Here is a 21,225-nt window from a genome sequence, read left to right as displayed (position 1 = left end):
AGACCAAATATATACAGTATAAACAATGACTTTTATTAGCTTCATACAATAAAAGTCATTAAACTGTGTTAAAGTTGTTGGTCTACATTTGTCATCAACAGGAACTATAAAAAGAAAGCTGTTAGATTTCGTGATAGTCCATATTAATTCCACTCCCTGCCTTCAAATAAAGTCTCCCACTGCTCACGTATCTCTATCCTGAGCCACAAAAGAGCATGTCTGAGTTGTGAACATTTGCTGGGTTTCTTTATCAGTGTGTTGCAGGATTCTTACACTGCTTATATTTAAAAGAAATTCAGAGAGACTGTATAACCAATTCTGCTCTTTAGCCTGGTAAGACAGCTTTTGGATCTGAGCCATTCAGCTAGCTTACTTTAGCCAGCATTTAGCATAAAGCAAAGTTATCCAGAATTTGAGAGCTCATTCTGCAAGTGATGCATGTCAGGCAGACATCAGACCACTTTGTCTAAAGACTCTGATCATTCAGTTGAAAAGTTTCCAAGAGTCATAAATAAAAATGGGAAAAAAAAAAATAATCTAGTGGGGTAACTTGCAAAAGCATTTAAAAAATCTTGTTGGTTAAATTGCCCTCTAAAAAGCTATATGGAAAATTGTACTATTCTCTAAATTTGAAGACTGCATTCGCCTGTTTAGCTGAGGGATTTTACGCTTGTTTAGTAATACAGATATCACTAGACACTGCAAGTCCAGAGCTACCACTGAACACACTACAATACTACGTACCATCAGAGTCTATACTGTTTAGTGCTGTTGGAGGTATGATCGATACCTTACATTGGCCGAGTGGACATTTACGAGGATACAGATCTTTACAGGCAGTGTGAACCTAAAAAAGAAAGGAAAAAATGATTTCCCTACCCTACAGTGGAATTTCTGGGTGAAACTATAACTTATACAATATTTATGTAATAACAACACATTTAACATTTAGGTGTAGACTGAAGAGTGGAACTACACAAAAACATATGAACATTCAACCACAGAGGCTGGTTACTCGTTCCCCAAGATCTAACTTTGGAGAACTTCATCTTTGGCTACCCCTATAGCAGGTGTGAATTGTCCTTTCAAGGGAATCCCTTACCTCCATCCCCTGTCAAGGTATGACCAAATTCCCAGCAGCCAGCATCTGTGCTGAGGGGAGAAGGCACCCTGTACACATGCAAAGCTACAGTTCTATACTTGCCCAGTCCACCTGGATACTCAGAAAGATCTATTGCAGGAAAGCTAGCATACCTATCAAGCTAGGCAAACCAGCTGAAGGTACAGCTAGTGTCCCATAAACTATGTGTTGTATTGGCCTCTTCCGTAGTTACTAGAAAAACAGACACATGCAGAGGGTGCTGCACTTCACCTAAATTTCAAATCACCTGGATTTGAAACTCATCACTGGAGATTTCAATAACTTTCCGCTGCCTACACACAGAGATTTAGACATCTATACGCTGAAAGCCTCAACCATAAAAAGTCTGCTGGCTTTCCACTTCTATACTCTAGCATATATATGCTAACATATACTCTAGCATTCTTTTTAGACAAGCTAAAAAAAATAAAGAATAAAATATATTTTGGGGAAAGAGCAATTGTGCATTACAGAATTTCAATGAGCAACCTACGGACCATACTGAAGAAGAGAACTTCATGACTCCTGCAGTAATATTTTTAAAGATGAATGCAAATTATCCATTATAAAAGAGACATGAAAGTTAACATATGATTATCAAGCATATAGAACAGGCAGCAGAATCTTCAGTTATCAGTTAGGAGAAGGCAGAGAAACCACGTTGGATGTCAACACCTTTTAAAGAAAAGCTGCATCTGTGGGTGTATTAAAAACTAAACAAAGCAAGTACGACAGTCATGAGAAATGATGAACATTAGAGAGACCTGAGTTTGCACAAGCTGCCCGCTCCTACTTAATCTAAAAGCAAGGTTACGAAATGAAAAAGAAAAAAAAATGGCAAGGTATAAAGCTGGCAGAATCTTAGGCACTTGGATGTGGGTTCATTGCACCTACCATAGCTTTACACCAAAGGCACTTCCAATCTTGCAGGCGTAAAACACTGCCACAGGTCTTGTCGCAGACTGCACATTTGGCACTGACAGGCAAATTACCCTCTAACCACTGGTGAGGCATAGCTACCTGTGAAGAAGTAGTCATAAAAGTTAAACACTCAGAAATAGAAATTACAGGCTTTTGTGTCTCAATTACAGGTAGATTTTAACTGCTTCCCATAGCTCTTCCCTTTGATCAAAAAAGCAGGTACAGCAAACTAGCATGAGTTACACCAATTCTTGCAAGGCAACTGCTATCAAGATAGGCTATGGTGCTGTTTCACACGCTAGGCAGAAAACGTGACATCTGAAGAAGGGATAGACATCTCAACTGTTCATGACACTGTGGTAGCAACTAACCACAAAACAGCACGACAGTTAAATCTAGAGACTCCCTAAAATAAATAAGTACCCATTCACTTAATGCTGATTACTTAGCACAAACCAATCAAAATAACTAAAACTCAGAATGGGCAGGACAGCAGAGTATATCTGTGGCTTTATGTACCACCTCAGTCATCCACAACTGGTATGTCACAGCTCTATAAGCAGTCCCTAAATTGAGTACGAAGCTTTTCTTAGTGCACTCACTGTAATAATTTATAGAGAATAGCTATCAATAAGGAGGACACAAAACAGATTGTCAAAAGAACCCAGTAATGGCATAAAATACCACTTTTGCATAAGAGCAATCAGAAATTCTCGGAGCAATTCTCCAGCTTCAGTTTCTCTGCATGTGGTCTTTGAAATCTTGTACCACAGGGACAATCAAGAGCCCACAAATACTAAACTTGTCTTGTAAGATAGAAATATAACTTTTTGTTTTAAATACCATGTTAATCTTTGAAAAGCGTTCAGGAATACATACCATTAACTTCAATGGGTCTCATGACAACATTTCTATGCTTAGCCATTTTTTTCCATTAAGAAGAAACAGCTGTTGGAAAGTACTGTAAATAACAGTAGTACTTACACCATCTTCATCTTCAATGATATCTTTTCCAATGGAGGCTAATGTAGTCCACTTGCAGTTATTTGTTGCTCTGACAGCACATCTTTTATGTGCTTTAAACTTACACACTGCAATACACACATAAACATGTAAACTGTTATTTCTTGTATTTCGTGATACATATCTTAGAAAAATAAATATATTCCGTAAAACAGCCAAGCACATGTTACTTAGTGTTGCACACAAACTAACTGAAAGAAAATTCAGCTTATAATCACTCCAGTTTAAAATCGATGAACTGGATTTAGGGGCAACAGATCCTGTATGCAGCCTTTGCAGTTTTTCATACACTCTTTGAAAGAGTTCAGCATTTGCAAACCACTGGGGCTTGAGTATCTCTGCAAACTTACAGCTGAGTGATTAGCCAGGCTAAGAGCATCTGCTAGAAAAACGGTTAGACAACTCAGCAGCTGAGAAATACCCTGTTTTGTTTGCTTAGCTGTAGCCCGTGTTAACCATGTCCTCAAATTCACATCACTCCCCATTTTTCAAGTGCAATGCAATGTATAATATACCTCTAATATGCCTTTATGCTTTTACATTTTCTCTTCCTACAGTGACACAACTCAGATATCTGGTTTAAATTTACAGGATGCAATGGGGGAGTGTTTTAGAGATGAGTTTTGCTTCAAGAGCTCTGCTTCTTTGGTTAAAGTATCCCTTTTACACACTGTACTATGTTGGTTTTCCCAGTCTCTGAGAAAGTGAAGGATTAGGTGATGATATATTTATTCAGGCAACTAGTGGTTACAGTATTTTCTGAGAAGTTACAGTAAGTGAGGAAGAGCCTGACTTCTTACAGGATTATTTATGAAAAATGCAGTAATCATAATAATCAACACAGACGTCTAATACAGGCAATCTAATAACTATTTGTATTTCGTTCAATTTAATTAGTATCACTATTTAATTATATCACTCTAAACCAAGCAGACTGATGCATACTAACTGTGGGTATTTCTGTTATTGGAAGTGCATGAGATCATTCTATTTGGAGTGCATTATATAAATTACTTTGGCAAAGATCATTAAAGGTTTATGAGAACTAGCCAGCAGACCAGAAGTGGTAGTCTTTTTTTCAAACAAATATTTGACAGGAAACTATCAAAAGGTTTGGCCCATCGCTTGTCCGCCATTAAAAACATTAAGCCATGGTAGAAAAGGTCTTGTGAATCATAATTTTCTCATTTTAATTCCACTGATCCGTTGCCAGATCAATTTAAAAAGGGAACAGAAACTATGGAAGCAACATTTGACAGCCATTATCTGTATTCTGGGAGATGTGTGACAGTATGTGTTTAGTTCAAAGAAAGAAAAGGAAACAGAAAAAGGAGTATTGCTGATTTACAGCAACTCCCCTGGTCATTTCAAAAAGCAGTGTTCACAGACTCCAAGTGTGCAAATATCCCATATTCCTCAACTAACAGGATAGGCTCGCATTTTCAAAATAGCTCAGCATCATATTGTTGTGAGTTTGCCAATGCAAGCTGGTTCCACGTGTCTAAAAACTCAGCTGTCAGAGAAGCATAGAAACAGAAGCTGTATTTTCAAATGTGTTGGGCCTTGAGCAGTTTTGCCACTTGAATGTTTTGGAGAAGACATGCTATCAAATTCAGCCTTGAACTCACAAATGATATGCATTTGTCTTTGCTGTGCAGATCAAAATAGAACACATCAGGAATGAGGGGCAGTAGGAAAATCCAAATGACTAAGGCATGCAAAAATAACAGAATTTTAAAATCCTCTTGAGCTACCCTTCAAATAGCTCTCAGTGCCCTGTATTCACCTTCTGCCCTCTCAGCCACAAAAGGATGTGAAGACCTGCAGCAAGCCACATTATGGACAATATTCTGGCAAGAGACAGCTAAAGTTCGCTTTGTGGGCACAATATAATTTAACAAATCTCAAACCAGACTTTCTGTAAGTCACCCCCTGCAGCCCCAATATCATCTAACAACAATTCAAATTATTTTGAGCATTGAACAAACATTACTAGAAACAACGATCTTAAGACACAAATGGAATTTTCCATCAAAACACACAGTGGAACAGAAAAGAGCGGTATAAGGGAAATTTTAAGTCAAATCTCAACATTAGTTACCACTAGCCCCTAATGTCTTTTGTCTCAGATGATATTGGATTCCATTCGCAAATTTGTCTGATATCTGAAATCTTTTGGAAATATGCAAACATGTTGCTAAGCCACGACTTTGCCAATGAAATTTAAATTATGAGAAAAGAAAAAAAAAACAAACAACAGCCAATCCAAATCTAGACTATTTGTAGAACATTATTTTAAATTTTAATTTCCTGTGTAAATGTTTCTAGCTGGAATATACAGTTGATCTCTCTGAAAACCAACCGACAGAATGACTTAATTAGCAAACAGTTGTCAGAGTTACACCAACATCTGCTGTCAGAGAGTGATTAAATCTGCAGCTATTATTATCTACAATGGAGAAAAGTCAACATTATTGAATGTCATCAAATAAGCTCTTGCACTCAAAATATAGATCTTTGCTATAAAATACTTCTGCCTCAAAGGCCTTTCATTCTATCCACCCATCAATACGACTACATTGGGGAACAGACATTGAGTGTCCTGCCAACCTTACCACTCTAACACCTATTTTATGAGTACCGTCTTCTGCATTCTTCAAAGAACAAGACACTGAGGCTGTTCTTTTCCAACTTTAAAGGCCAAATCCAAAGTTTTGAAACTGATCTGACGACCCCTGAGTTTACGTTGTCCAGATAGAAGGATTTGTCTTGGGGTATTCCAAGAAACCTGCTGTTTTGTTTCCAAGAATATTGTCACACACAGGATTGACAAACCACAGTGAAAATGGAGTGACTTGAATGAAAACAGCAACCTAACTTCACTCCAATTTGCAGTCTATGCCTATGTTGTATAGGATAAAATTCAGTAGTTTCTTGGTAGCTTTTAGTATTTTCATTTCAGTAACTAAGTTAATTTACATTTCAGAGTGCTAAAAATACTTGTATTACAAAGATAAGGACTACAAAATCAAGTTAGTCATGCAACTTTAATTTAGTTTCCGTATGCATGTGTGGAATCTTCAGTTACTTGATAATACTCTTTTTGAGAAGAGGACCCTCATTGCCTCATGAATGGATGGTTCTTGATAAGTATGCACCTGTGCCATACTCTGATTCATAGTAATTTTCAACAGGTATTTGCCTCATTTACCAAAAGCTAGTGAAATACTGCTTTTTAGACACAAATATTCATTTCTTCCTGGTCTTTTTTTTTTTTTTTAATTATTGTATTCAGCATGACTATTTTTGAAAAAATGCACCTTTGTTTTCTCTGTACTGGGCAAATGGGCAAATATGGGTTTGATTTAACACCCATTTTAACAAAGGGGTAAGTGAAGCATACAGAGATAAAGGACGATGTTGTCCACTAATTTTGTGTATCAAAAAGGCAATGAAGACCTGTTCATTCAATACTATATATCTTGTATCAGTCTCTTCAAAATGCAGCTTCAGTTGAGTTCTGCTGTTATAGAACACTCAGCACTTCCATAATATAGGCCCCAAATTATCAATCTAGGTGCCCAGAAAACAAACAAGTAACTACGGATTTGATCAGAAATATCAGTTAAATGGTTTTCCCAGGATTGCAAAGGGGTACAGTGTGATACAAAGTCCCAGAACACAGTTTTCTATAGTCTAATTTAACTACAAACATCCTTTCTCTTCCAAGTGGCTTCACTCACTATTCATTCTCCAGTCTTTGAAAAAAATGTGACAAAAATCCTGGAGACAATGAGTACCCAACCAGTGTATGTGCAATGCTCTGGGCAATGGGTAAGAGGATGAGAGTTTTGTGTGCAAAAAAAACAAAAAAGCAGTTGTAATGAAAAAAGATCAAGTGCACAAAGCGCATTTGCTGAGACAATTTAATCCTAGTATTTTCTTATTGCTTGACTTTATGATCCTAAACTGTTCTTTCAACATTGTTTTGTCTGTGCAATTCATCACAGTAGAAAGCATCTCATTTAAACTGCAATTTCCGTCTTATTAGGAATACTCAGTCATCAAGACTCAGTCATGATAACAAAAACACAACATAGAGAAATACATCTTCAAGAATAATCAAAAAGGCTGCATTCACTGTCAATGACTTGGATAGAAATGCAGTATTAATACAGGGAAATTGAGGCTAAAGAGCTTTGAAAGAGCTTCTGTAGATAGCGATCTGTAGATCTTTAGGATTCTTTGTCTAAATATTCAATATATCTCCATATTTCCTGACAACCTCTTAGGCTGATTCCTGAGCATATAGCAAGCTAAATTCCGAATAAGAGAAATATCTGAGGAGCATAAAGAACAAAAGCCTTACTTTATTCAGCTTGCTTGTGAAAATTTCCAAAGCAAGATAAAAATATGTAATTTCTCTGTCCTACTAAAGACTGTGGATGAATGTAGGGGAGATCATTCCTTTAGAGTTAGCTAGAGGAAAATCTTCATTTATCAACACCACACACAAAAACCACTTAAAAAGTACATTATCTTTTGAGAAGACACAGAAGAAGAAACCAGTGGGAGGAATAGCACTGTACAATTGCATACAATTAACTTTTTTAAAAGTCAACTGCTTTTTGAGCAGTAAAAAGAATGCAGCATGGTTTGATATGTATTTATGCCTTCATTTTGACATTTCATAGCGATTCTTTGACTTCTAAAGAGATGCAAGTTCACACTATAGTCTTTCCCCTAGTAAAGGCATTAACATGCCCCCAAAAAGAAGGCACCCAGCTTACTCCCAAAATAAATGAGGCTTGTGCTATCAGGCTAAAAAAACTGTTGTGTAGTACTATTGGAGACTAGCGGGTCTAAGAGAATAAAATATTACGGGAGTAATCTTCTAAAGTATTGTGAGCGGCAGAATATCAGCAAAGGGATTTATTTTTATTTTTGCCTACAGCTAGCAGTCCAGAATCAGACCACAAAGAGTACAAAGGCTCTAAGCTACTTTCAGGATAACTTGGTGTGCCAGTAACCCAAACCACTGAAAGGAGGAAGAGTTCCAATATCTCGTGAGAAGAAGCCTCTCATGCTTCTTAATACATGAGATAATAGAGAAGCTTGGGATCAACGACCACACAAATAATTGAATTTAGTATAGATACAAATGGATTCCCAGAGTAAAGCAGCACTAGAGGCTTCAGATGTCAGGCATGAATATTTAAACATTTTTTTTAAAGCTGCAATGAGAAAAAGTAGAACAGAACATGTCTAGGGAATGTGAAGACTCCATACCTACACTACATCATCTCTTAAAACAGTATATATTGCTAACTCAGGGTAAGTCAAAAAATAGATGGTAAAATGCATTAGAAGTGCAAATGACAGAAGCAAGTACATATGAACCCAGTCACATAAGAATTTCAGAGAAAGAACTTGTATCAAACCAATATACACTTTTTACATGAAGAAATTAAGGATGGTTACTGTGGCTTTCACAGAATGGGGGAAAAAGTAAGAGTATTTCAATACAAAAGTCAACCTGCAACTGGTTTAGATTAGATGCATAATTAAGGCGCTCCTTTTACTTTTTAAAAAATGAGAAGAGAAGAGAAGAGAAGAGAAGAGAAGAGAAGAGAAGAGAAGAGAAGAGAAGAGAAGAGAAGAGAAGAGAAGAGAAGAGAAGAGAAGAGAAGAGAAGAGAAGAGAAGAGAAGAGAAGAGAAGAGAAGAGAAGAGAAGAGAAGAGAAGAGAAGAGAAGAGAAGAGAAGAGAAGAGAAGAGAAGAGAAGAGAAGAGAAGAGAAGAGAAGAGAAGAGAAGAGAAGAGAAGAGAAGAAAAAGAAAATACATGTAAGCTAGCAGCTAAAGAGTAAGAAGAGGCGAACTTCTTTACAGGTAAATGAACATCATAATATCTACATTTAAACCAATTCAGGTCATATATGTTTATGAAACTGTGACAGAGGAAGCTAATCCTGTCTACCGTTAATAGTCATTTGTAAAAAAAAAAAAAAAAATGGTGAAAGATCAATTGGCACCAGAGACGTGGATAAAAGTAGCATTAGTTTATAATAAATTATGCAGGAAGTTGACAAAGTCCAAATCTGGAAATTAAGGAAACTACCTTCACGTAAATTTAACACCAATTCCTTGAAAATTAAAACCTTACTTAGAAGCACTGCAACCATACCTAGAAGGAAAAGAGCTTTTCCTTTCCTTTGCCTGAGCAAATATAACTGTATTTGAACATAGATGCAATAAAACTGCATTTTAGTTAAGCACATGACACTTCCATCTGCCAATATCAGGCACTGAAAATACCGTGTCCAAGTGACTTATACACAGTGGAAAACATATACCAGAGAAGTTGGATGTAAATATGCTACCTTAATTTCTATGAAATGGGTTTGCCCTGTTCCTTGACAATTGCACTATTAGCTACTTTAAAAGCACAGGTAATACAGGACGGTGAGTTAATGCCTCTTTTGCAGGACTTCCTTAATACAGATTATCATACACAGACCTTCAGCATCGTAACAGCATTGATAAGAGAAATGCATTTGCAGCTGGGTAACATGCATCCAGAACTGAAGTCTTGAATGGTGTCAGTAAAAGTAACTCTTATCTTTACAGTTAGCTAATTTGTAATTAAATATTTCATACATAAGCAATAAAGTGACACTTGTGTCTAAATTTCTTATATATCACAAGGTCACAGTAAGACTTTTCTTCTTTATTCTAACACAAGCAGACTTGTTACTGCTTTTTCACAGAACTCACGCTAGAAAATACATAAGATGCTGCTTCAAGTTTATCACAAATATTTATTTGCAAAAGATCATTTCTCCAGATAAGCTAAATGCTGAAGTTTTAGATGTCTCCTTTTTGTTTCTGATGGATTTCATCTGTTTTACCATCCAAATGCAAAGGCATTTAAATCCCCATTCCCTCAATGAATGACAGAATCTTTAAAGCAAGAAAACTCTCCGCAGTGTGGAACAAAATGTTAATAATTTTTATAGACTCGGGGCAGAAACTATCAGTATGACTTCTTTTTTTCTGAGGAATGCTGATTCTGCAAACAAGTAAGACTATTTTGTTATGCATCTGCATTTTTCAAGTACATATCAAAGAAATCCTGTCTTTCCTTGCAAGACTCAGGCAAGCACATTCCAAACTAGTAGCTGCTTCAGAATGAAACACTTTTACTGAACTGAGTTAGAAAAAGGCACCCAGAGCAGGAAGAAGGCGAGCCATATCATTAGCAGTCCCTCTCTCCAAGAGAAAGCCACTCACGTGAACAGATTTCTCCCTTCAGGCTTTTTTCCTTACTCATTATTTTCAGAATCATTACTTGCCTTAAACTGTCAGTAATTTATACACAGCATTATAAACAGGGGGAAGAAAGCGTTTATTTTACCTTCACAAGACAGGCCATGAGAAGTGACTCCAGAGAGGCTCTCTCTACACACGTTACAGAAGGTAGGTCGGGCATGGGAGCAGGCGTACCAGTTATGCATCCCTGAGAAATGTTCCACATTAAACTGTGCGGTCTAGTAAAGGAGAAGTTAAGACAAATTTGCAAGTACAGAACACAGCTACGGTGACTGAAATTACCTATGGTTCCACATTACAGGGGACAGTGCAATGTTCATGAAAAGCATTTTCAAAAGGATACTCAGCTTGCTTTCCCTCCAAACTTCTAAACAAAAGTATCATAAACAGCTTTCATTCTGCTAGTAAAGCTCTTAACATGGAGCTTCATTCTGATATCAAATACGCTTTTCACACTTAAAAGGGTGGACTACTCTAGTTCTGTGTCCTGTAGCTTGATCTGTTGAGCTAGAACAGGTTGCACCAACAGGGTTATCAACTTACCTCATAGTGTTCCCTGGACTGTACGGACTTTAAAGAGCTTATCCAGTCCTCCATTTCTTTTCTGTTCTCAGCACACAATATTAGCCTCCTAAATGGAGTGATTATCTGGAAAAGATTTGCACTCTGATGATTCCAAATAGTAAAGCTCATGATAGAATACAGTATTTAATGTAAACTGTGAGATGAAGCAAAAGGAAAAAACATCCTAGACCACAAGTTATTCAATGTTTAAAAGTAACATTTTCTTTAATACACTACCAACAATGAAAAAGTTTGCTTTTCCTTCTGCAGTTCCCAAGATTCAAATTGGGCTTCAATACAGTTTTTTACAATGTAAATTGATTATGCCTCCTTCACAGCTCTTTGTCGATGCACTAAGGCTTAAATACTCAAGCAGAAGGCACTGAAACCAGTAAAAGAAATGTTCTAGAAATTACTAATTTGCTATGATTGCAATCCTAGTTCATAACAGCATTATAGCAACTGCAAGATCCATTCAAATTACTATAAACAAACAAACAAAAACCTCGAAGTCCTAAAAACAACAACAAAAGCTTTCACCGTATTTCTCTAACTTATATATTGACATCACATTTACAGAGTTTTACACACATATACATTTAAACATGAACTTTCTGTATGAAGTCTCAGTCTAGGAACACAAACAAATCTTTATAGGAAGACATGGAAAACAAAAGCAAACAGCTGAAATCAAATCCTACAGTCCTAGTAGAGCAGTTGAAGGAATTCCTGAAGCAAGCTGATGCTGAGGAGTTTTCAGTGGTCTGGATTTAGATTCTAGAAATCTGAAAATGCTTTACCTAGGAGGTTCAGAGAGTAAACGCTGTTTCCCCCTTTCCCTCACTAGTAGAAAAATAATTAAAATAACAGTAAAGCACCAGAAACTATCAGCTAACTCCCACTGAAATTATTTTGAGCAATGCACTAAAATAGATGAAGCAGTTACTTTCACAGAAAGAATTTAAAACAAAATAACTACAAGAAATTACAGGGAAGTTATTTGTGATTTTTTTTGGAGGAAGTCTGAAAAAATAAAATTAAATCTTTAACACTCATATATAAATCCATTGCATTGCATGTACCACCCACATCTGCTTATTGCTTAAATAAGACAAAGAAAGGACCAAGAAAGGACCACCAAAAAACATCAGCTCTGAATATTTTTTAAATGCTACAGGCTAGATATTAAAACATTTGCACAATATTAGTAAGCACTTATCTACATCTGCATTTACTTACCCAGTCTCTGCTGTAAATAGTCTCTAGCCTTGATTTGTCCCACCCGCTTCTTCATTAAACTGAGCTGCACTTTAACATATCTCAGAGGCAACGTAACTGAAGTGCAGCAAGCTGCAAGTCACATGGAGGAGAGGCAAAAACCCTTTGGGCTTGCCTTTCTTTTTTTTTTTTTTTTTTGATGTACGCACTTCACATCGAAGTGAATAGTTTCTCTGTTTTCTATTTCCCTCAATCATGCTTAAGCTTTTTAATAAGGTTTATTAGTAGCTATCCATGACTCTTCCTAAAGAACAGTTAATGCAAAGAGCAATGCTTCTCTCATTAGTTTGGAGCCAAACAGACGCTTTATTACTTCAAAATGTTTTTCTAGGCCAGGTCATCAAATGAAGCCCAGAAAAGCCATTAAATCATAATATAACCCTGGCTCCAACAACAATCAGCATTCTGCAGGAATTTCCAGGTTTCAGTAGACTCAGAAATCTTATTTGCACAAAAACACCCAGCCAGATTATTTCCTATGAGCTAGCATGACATTATAATATGGATTAAGTAAGGGCAAAGTCCACCCAAAATCCTGCACTTCACGTCTGTCCTTCCTCCCTGCTCATTACTGATTCTAACCTGTAACCAGATGCTGTGAAATGCCACTAAGCAACAACTGCCGCATTTACTGCTGAAGACTCTCGGAAATCTTGATCTTGATAAATGTAACATTTATTTTTATTACTCATTTCTTTAATATTACCAACCACAGAAATCCCCTGCACATTCTCTCACTCTCCCCTCCCAAAATCAAGACCTTGGGTTGTTACCTATGCTGAATTATCCAGAGCCAGCTGAGATGCCCTTTGGTAATCCAAGGCATCAGCACAGGGCTGGTAGACACAATAGAGGGCCATAGCACCTAGAGAAGTAGGTATGAAAAAGGCAGGTGGGGCACCCAAGGGCATCCCTAAAAGTCCTACACACAAATGTACAGGCAGCCAAATCATGTCACCAAACATTGCTAACTAATGCATACAAACATACCAGAAATTCCTATATCCCATTATATGTGTATATATATAATATAATATTATATATTATAATATTAATGGGAGCAGGCCCATTATATATATAATAATACATATATATAATATTATGTTACCTGTTGAGAGTATTTCAGCAGCCTAAGAGTTAAATTATATACTGATGATGGCACGAATGTAGGATTACTTATCAGTGCTATAAAAATAAAGTGGAAATTTGGAAGATACATGTCTGTAAATATACAGCATCTACATAAATTGATGATTAATCTACATATTCCCTTTAAATTACATGTTTCTAACAACTTCAAGAAGGAATACGATACACAAAAGAAGACAAAATGCATTATATGCTAAAATACTGACGATTCCAAGGGGGAGGGGAGAGAGAGAAAGAATCTAAGCAGTCCATTTAGGTTTTCATCCATTTCAGACTCTACAAAATCATGGAGAAGATGTATTATTAGATATTTCATGTAACATAAGAACTCAGGGGACCAAGGAACTGATCATCAAACAAAAAGAAGTATTTTTTATCTAAATGTAACACATCATTAAGATTTGAAAGTATTCCCAAAGGCTGCTTAGAAGACCAAAAGTATAAATGTCTAAGAAGGTATTTGACAAATTCATCAAGAATAGATGCATCATATACTGTAAAACAGTATCCCAAACCTTCAGCTTAGGAAGTCCCTAAAGTCCAACAGCTACCGAATATTATGAAATTATGCAAGAGGAAGAATCACTATAGATGTCCTATGTCCTAAACTCCTTTCATGAATATCTGCTACTGCTGCTATATGACTCCAATTCAGCATACACTTATGAGTTTTACAGTAACTCAGTATAGCTGTTCTTGGTTGTCCTAAACTGAGAATAATTTCCTTGATCATCTTATCTGCGTTTACACAAAAGGAAGGCTTTCTGTGCGAGCCTCATGATGTTCAACAAGGCCAAGAGCAAGGTGCTGCATCTGGGTCAGGACAATCCCAAGCCCAAATACAGGCTGCGCAGAGAATGGATTGAGAGCAGCCCTGAGGACCTGGGGGCGTTGGTTGATGAGAAGCTCACCATGAGCCGGCAATGTGCACCTGTAGCCTGAAAAGCCAACCATATCCTGGGCTGCACCAAAACAGCATGGCCAGCAGGTTGACGGAGGTGATTGTACCCCTCTGCTCTGCTCTCGTGAGACCCCACCTGGAGCACTGTGTTCAGCTCTGGGGCCCCTGGCACAAGAAGGATGTGGAGCGAGTCCAGAGGAGGGTCATGAAGATGATCAGAGGACAAGGGGTAATGACCTTAAACTACGAAAGGGAAGATTTAGATTAGATATGAGGAAGAAATTCGTCACTCAGAGGGTGGTGAGACCCTGGCACAGGTTGCCCAGAGAAGCTGTGGCTGCCCCATCCCTGGAGGTGTTCAAGGCCAGGCTGGATGGGGCTTTGGGCAACCTGGTCTGGTGGGAGGTGTCCCTGCCCGTGGCAGGGGGGCTGGAACTGGGTGATCTTTAAGGTCCCTTCCAACCCAAACCATTCTGTGATTCTTATTAATGCTCACAGAATGTTATGATAAATTAACCTCAGTGATATGTTTAGAGTGCATTTATTAAAGACAGTTAAACTTGCAAGCAGATATGATCAAAATTTAAATGCTTTTAATTGACCTTAGAACTAATTTCTAACCATGTAAATTGGATTTTGCTCGTTATCTCATCTCATTGCATGTACCCATATTCAGATTCCTGTAGTCAGTATCTTTTCTTCTATTACATATCACATTTTTTTTTCCTTTATTACTGCTCACTGCCCCAAATATGACTATTTATATATCACTCTGAATATGCTAAACTCTCAATAGACAAGAAGAAATCCTAAAATGCAATGACAAAGAAGTATCACAGGAACCACTGGAAGACCACTGAGGGAACATAAGAATGAGAAAATTCTTAAATCTTAGGGGGAGTTAGGTGCTAATGGTTCACACGCTGACAAAGCAGCAGACAAATCTAAAAGGATGAAGCAGCAGACAAAAGGCCTTAAAAATAAATAAATCAAGCAGATTTAATTTAGAAGATTAAGTTGCACTGAAAATTTTCACCCTTGCCAAGTAGCCAGGAAGAAGTCATTGCTGATTTTGGAAGAGTGAGTTACCAAAGCCAGATACTGCAGTATATTGGAAAGTAATGAAATTGAGGTAGTGGGAATAAAAAACACTTTTAACGCAGTAGGCATAGGGAAAGAGAGAACATGCACAGTCTCAAAAGTCAATGGGAAACAATGCAAATCCTAAAACATCAGAGAGAATAAAAAATGTCTGAATAGCAAGAAAGGTGATCCACTGTTGCAATAATGTTCCTGTTATGTTCAGAAAAACAACGGGCTTTTTCAGTGGGGGAATGAAAGAGAGAAGAGGACATTTTTCGGTCTGTCACAATACAACATCTTGCCATAAATTGGGATTTTCACACATGTTGAAACTATAATAATCTGGTTCTAAAAAAAGATAAATACTTGTATACATATACAGATGTACATCCAGAAATTATTTTGATGAAAATGACAGAGTCAAGTTTTGGGCCACTACTGCAATTTTTATTTCAAACAGCACCTATTAGGAAAAAGCTTAAAACCTTGAAGAGAAATAAAATTACCATTAATTTCACTGCAAATTTGAATGCAACTTTTGCTTTCATGGGGGCTAACTTTACCAACAACATTCTATATGCCTTCAACCCAATGGGTTTGTATTTATAACTTTTAAAATGAAATCATTAAGAACCAGAGTTCAGTTAGAGCACATTTTCTAAACGTCAACATTTTATCACATCAGCAGTATTTCAGAAGATACAGGTCCTACAGTTTGGTGGCTAAAGTTCAGGGTTCCTTTATGTGGAAGTCCTATGCACTACAAAGGGTGTTGATTTAGTCGGGTTACAGGCTGGCAATGTGATGAATTCATTCTCTTTACTGCAATACAGGACCAAAGATGCTGCCATAAACATCTCCCTTGCACATTCATGAGGTAAAATACTTAATCTGTCTTCCAAACAATCACTGTTCATCTTACCAGCAAGTCAAAGCAAGGTAAATCAAAAATAAATTAATGCCAGGGTATTTCAACTAAGCAGTCTTTTATAGACAACAGAAGTTATTGATAGGTACTTCAACTAATATAAATATTATGCGCTGTCTCGAATACTTATACATTATCAAAAAGAAAACAGCAGTATAAAATTGCAAAATCAATGCTGTCAACAATGCAGTAAAATGGTGGCTTCTTTGTGGATGTTCTGGAATACACCTTTTCTGCTTCCCTTCTCATTGTAACTATATCAAAACCAAAATCTTATGGGTTTTGTGCACACATGAATGTCCCTAAAACCACAATTCACCATTAAAAACTGCATTAATTATTTGGAAAAAAACCTGATATTTCACAGCAATATTGTAATTTGCTATCAAAAACAAAGCCAAAACATCAATTCAAAGAAAAATGCACACACTACATTTGCTAATCAAGAAAATAATGGTCTGCATTCAGCAGCAATAGGGCAGCTATTGTAAAGCACCCCACTTCCTGCAACATGATATTTGCATTAAAGTACCTTGTGCTGCTCTGAACTATTATCAGGCATTAGACTAATAGCACTTAGTATGACAGATCTTGAATTGGCTTAGTAATGTAGAAACATCACTTAGAATCAGAAGCGGGTGGGGAAATGGTTTTCCTGTTCTTTGAACAGATATTTTTAAAATATCTTTCTGGAACAGATGAAGAGAGGGCAATATAACAAGAGAGCACACCCCACCTTTCCTGTTAGGGACAGCACCTAACATCTGGGGCGTGTACATAAGAGAATCAATGCTTTGTAACTTATCTGTCCTGTAAGAAGCTGGGGAGTGAGTTCTGGCAAATAATACTGTGGCAGGATAGCAGTCCTCCCTTGCTATCTGTTTGCCCCTTCATTTTCTTGTCCTCATGGAAATGAGGACCCCACCACATTCACAAGGACCCTGGAGGATAGATGAATGCATTTTTGTCATAGACATGGGGGTAGGCTGCTTGGGTCATTGATGCATATGAATCTACCTGAACCTGTCTCCAAAAATCACAAAGATTAACAGTTGGGTACCTTTCTATAGTACTTTTATTTTTTTGTGTTAAGAATACTAAATAAATTATACAGAGCTATCACTACCAAACATGTAGTTAGTGCTTTACAGTGAATCGTCAGTATTATTTTTCAAGATGAGACAAGCCAGGCAAAAGTATAAATTACCACACAGAGGGAGTTGAGAACTTAAAAGCAAGGTGAGTAATAAATGGCTATTGTATTTGCCTGAGAACAATACAGAATTTATTATCAGACCAATTAGTTCTGTCTACTCCACTAAAATGTTGCTCCCCTCATTTTGCTGGCGTTTTCCCATATCACTGTTGCCATTCTCACTAGTAACAAAACAATATGTGGTTTTGGCCCCCATGGTAAGAATTTTATGATTCTTAGGAGAGGGAAGGAAAGGTCCCATGATGCATATCCCACACCAGCACACCAGGACAAGTGGGCTGAACTAAAAGGCAGGACCCACATACAAGGTCTGCACTGATTTCACCTTGCAGTTGAATCCAGGCCAGGCAACTTAGGTGTCTTTGTTTGACCACATCCCTAGCAAAAATGAAGGAGCATCTCCCAGAATATGAAGGACAAGAAGATGACACGGAGTCACCTTCAGCATGTATTCACCAACAGGAAGTCCTGCTTGACCAACCTGATAACCTTCTATGATGAAATGACTGCCTAAGGTGGATGAAGGGAAAGAGGTGGATATTACTTAACTTCAGTAAGGCTTTCAGCACTATCCCATAAGCGCCTCCATATACAAGTTGATGCAGTATGGGCTGGATGAGGGCACAATAAGGTAGACTGAAAACTAGCTCCCAGAGAGAGTTGTGGTCTATGTCACAAAGTTTAATCGGAGGCCAGTAACTAGCAGTGCGCCCCAGGGGTCAATAGTCAGGTCCAGTCCCGTTCACCATCTTCATTCATGATCTAGACCATGGGGCAGCGTACCCTCAGCAAGGCTGCAGATGACACAAAACTGGGGGGAGTGGTGCATACAGCAAAAGGTAGAGCTGCTATCCAGAGGGACCTCGAGAGGGCAGAGGAATGGGCTGACAGGAACCTCATGGATCAGAAGCACATTGTTCTGTACCTTGGGAGAAATAATCCCAGGCATCAGCAAATGCTGCGAGCAGTCCATTTGTAAAAGAGCTTTGCAGAAAAGGAACAGGAGTCAATGACATGTCCTTGTGGCAAAGGTGTCCAGCAGTATCCTGGACTGTGTTAGACAAACTATTGTCAGCAGGGAGGGGATCCTTCCCATCTACTCAGCACTGGTGAGGCCACACCTGGAGTACTGGGTCCAGTCCTGGGTACTCCAGTACAAGAGAGACACAAACATGCTGGAGAGAATCCAACAAAGGGCCACCAAGATGATCAGAGGGCTGGAGCACCTCTCCTATGAGGAGAGGCTGAGAGAGCTGGGAGTGCTCAGCCTAGAGAAGAGGAGGCTTGGGGGGATCTTATCAATGTCTGAATGAGGGTGCAAAGAAGACAGAGCCAGGCTCTTTTCAGTGGTGCCCCATGACAGGATAAGATGCAACAGGCACAAACTGAAACACAAAAGGCTCCATCTGAACATCAGCAAACACTTCTGTTTTTTACTCTGCAGGTGCATGAGCACTGGTCCAGGTTGCTCAGAGAGGTTGAGGAGTCTCCCTCTTTGAAAATATTCAAAAGCCACTTGTATGCAGTCCTGGACAGCCAGCTCTAGATGGCCCTGCTTGAGTAGCAGGGTTGGCCCAGGTGACTTCCTTCCAACCTCAGCTCTGCCGCCATTCTGTGAAAACAGAATCCAGGTAAATCAAGAAATCCAGCTACAACATGTCCTGTCGGGAACAATAAAACAGATGCACAAAGTAACCACCAAAGATGAGTTTGTCAGAAATCAACAGTTTCTCTGTTTTGACCTCGTGTATCCAACATCAACCAACTGCAAAAAGAAAAATATCATTCCTTCAGAAGTATAAGCTTATAGCAAGACATTTACAAGAACCAGCGTAGGAAAGCGTCATCAATTTGGACTGGAGAATCAGAAATTTATCTTAAATCAGTACTTAAATATGGTAAAAACCACCAACCATTCTTGTAAACGTAAACTGGAAACTGCTATATATAGTTCAAGGCCTGCAAGTTCTTTGAAGTTTTTACATAAAATGTTGTTAAGTCACTTCGTAGGGCTGTGCTCTTAGTGCCTGCCTCACAAGCTCATTACCTGTCTAGCAGATGGGATGGCTTCAGTGCTTCAAGGAAAACATTTAGTTATATATTTAATGGCATTAGGTGTAAAGTTAGATAAAATAGAACAGCAGCTGACTGTTTTCTTCTGTAACAACAGATTCCTGTTTAAACATAATCCAGCTGCTTGAAGTTAAGGATCCTTGCCCACTAGAAGCAGGAAATTTATTCAAAGCTTACGCCAACAGCACTGTTTATAAAATTGTTTTGTATACAGGAACTGCACTGAGGGATACTTTCTAAGGTTTATCCAGGTATTTCAACTACTTTTAAAGCAAGAACAGAAAGAAACAGAGAACAGCAAAGCTCAAAACTGCATGAAGAATGTAATCTGGCAATCCTCTTTTGCTAATTCATAGAACAGTGCCTGTACTCCAAATATCCCAGTGGTTCCACTGGTGCCATGCTATGAGTTCAGAGCAGGAAATAAAAGATTTATTTTATTTATTTACTTATATGCAAGTCTACCTATTGTGTTTCACCAACTAAAGAAACTCTTTGAAAACTAAAGGAAGAAAAAGAAACTTGCATTTTCTGTGACTTATTTAAAGCTTTCTGCTTAAGCTCAAAACTGCGGAAAGCTCCAGGTAAATGTAACCAGAACCAAAATATACAATATAGCCCAGAACGTTCACATTTGAACGATCCCATTTTTTTCCTCTTCTGAAAACTGTTCAGCTTTCTTGTAATAGCTCAATCCCAAGTGATTTATCCACGGATTTTAGCCTCACAGCTGAAAGGCTTTATTGCTTTTTCATAATGAAACTTAAAGCTTCAGTGTCTCCAGACACTCTAGGGAAAGGGAGACAGTGCATCATTCAGAGATAAGGAGCTTAAAACTTGAAAGCCACACCCAAAGCTACCCAAAGAGCTCTCAGCTTCATTACCTTTTCTTGTCACTGTCAGAGGGCAGGGGAAAATGGGCAAACGCTAAATGGAGGAAAAAACCTAAGTGCATCACAACTGCAAACTAATTGCTTTTGTCTCTCCATTTTTTTTCCAGCATAATTAATTTGCTATTTCAGTTTTGTTTTGTTTCTAAGCTGCCTGTATATAGAAAAAAAAAAGGACAAGAAAATTGAACAAAATGGAATAAAAAGCACTTTCCCTTTGTTTCTGTGGTTTGGGTATTGCTCTGGCTAGGAGTAGCAAAAAGCCGACACCATTTAGAGGCTAATCAGTATCTGTATGAAGCAGCAGATAGCTCACAACTAGGGAAAAGCTAAATACATCCAAATAGTTAGCTACCCATTCAAAGCTGAGTCACATTGGTGAGGCTAGGAGAGGAACCTGATCTGTTTCCAGCCATATTGCACCTTCCTAAGATATCAAGAGGACCTGATAACTTCAAGGATGTTACTCCAGGACCTCTGTCCACCTTGTACATGACTGCAAATAGGCACATGGGCAACGTCTGGATATGCCATCCCTGGACCTTGAAACTGTGGCATGCACTGCCCCTTGTGAGAAAACCAAAGCCAGAATTTGAAAAGCAATGTTTCTGGGAGTGGTATTCAGCTCACAGATAAGACACTTTAAGTAAAGACATCTACAAATGCATCTGAACTCCCACCATCCCCAGTATGTGCTGGGTAGAGCCATGTTCATACTGAACTTGAAC

General features: G+C 38.0%; 1 protein-coding gene across 14 annotated transcripts in view; it reads right to left on the bottom strand.

Moving 5' to 3' along the window:
- The window catches only part of DGKH (diacylglycerol kinase eta), a 176,990-nt gene that overhangs the window by 58,090 nt on the left and 97,675 nt on the right, over positions 1 to 21,225 (bottom strand). For all 14 annotated transcript variants that reach the window (XM_080554954.1, XM_080554961.1, XM_080554966.1 and 11 more), the window contains 5 exons: positions 10,959 to 11,063; positions 10,501 to 10,633; positions 3,047 to 3,153; positions 2,036 to 2,161; positions 745 to 847 (listed from right to left, as the gene is read on the bottom strand). In XM_080554954.1, the coding sequence (XP_080411080.1) occupies positions 745 to 847; positions 2,036 to 2,161; positions 3,047 to 3,153; positions 10,501 to 10,633; positions 10,959 to 11,063 (574 nt within the window). The remainder of the gene's footprint in view (positions 1 to 744; positions 848 to 2,035; positions 2,162 to 3,046; positions 3,154 to 10,500; positions 10,634 to 10,958; positions 11,064 to 21,225) is intronic.

The sequence above is a fragment of the Anser brachyrhynchus genome (genome assembly GCF_964034855.1).
Source record: "Anser brachyrhynchus genome assembly, chromosome: 1".
Classification (NCBI taxonomy): Eukaryota; Metazoa; Chordata; class Aves; order Anseriformes; family Anatidae; genus Anser; species Anser brachyrhynchus.
Note: the sequence above shows the minus strand (reverse complement) of the source record. Positions and strands in the feature narration are given on the sequence as shown.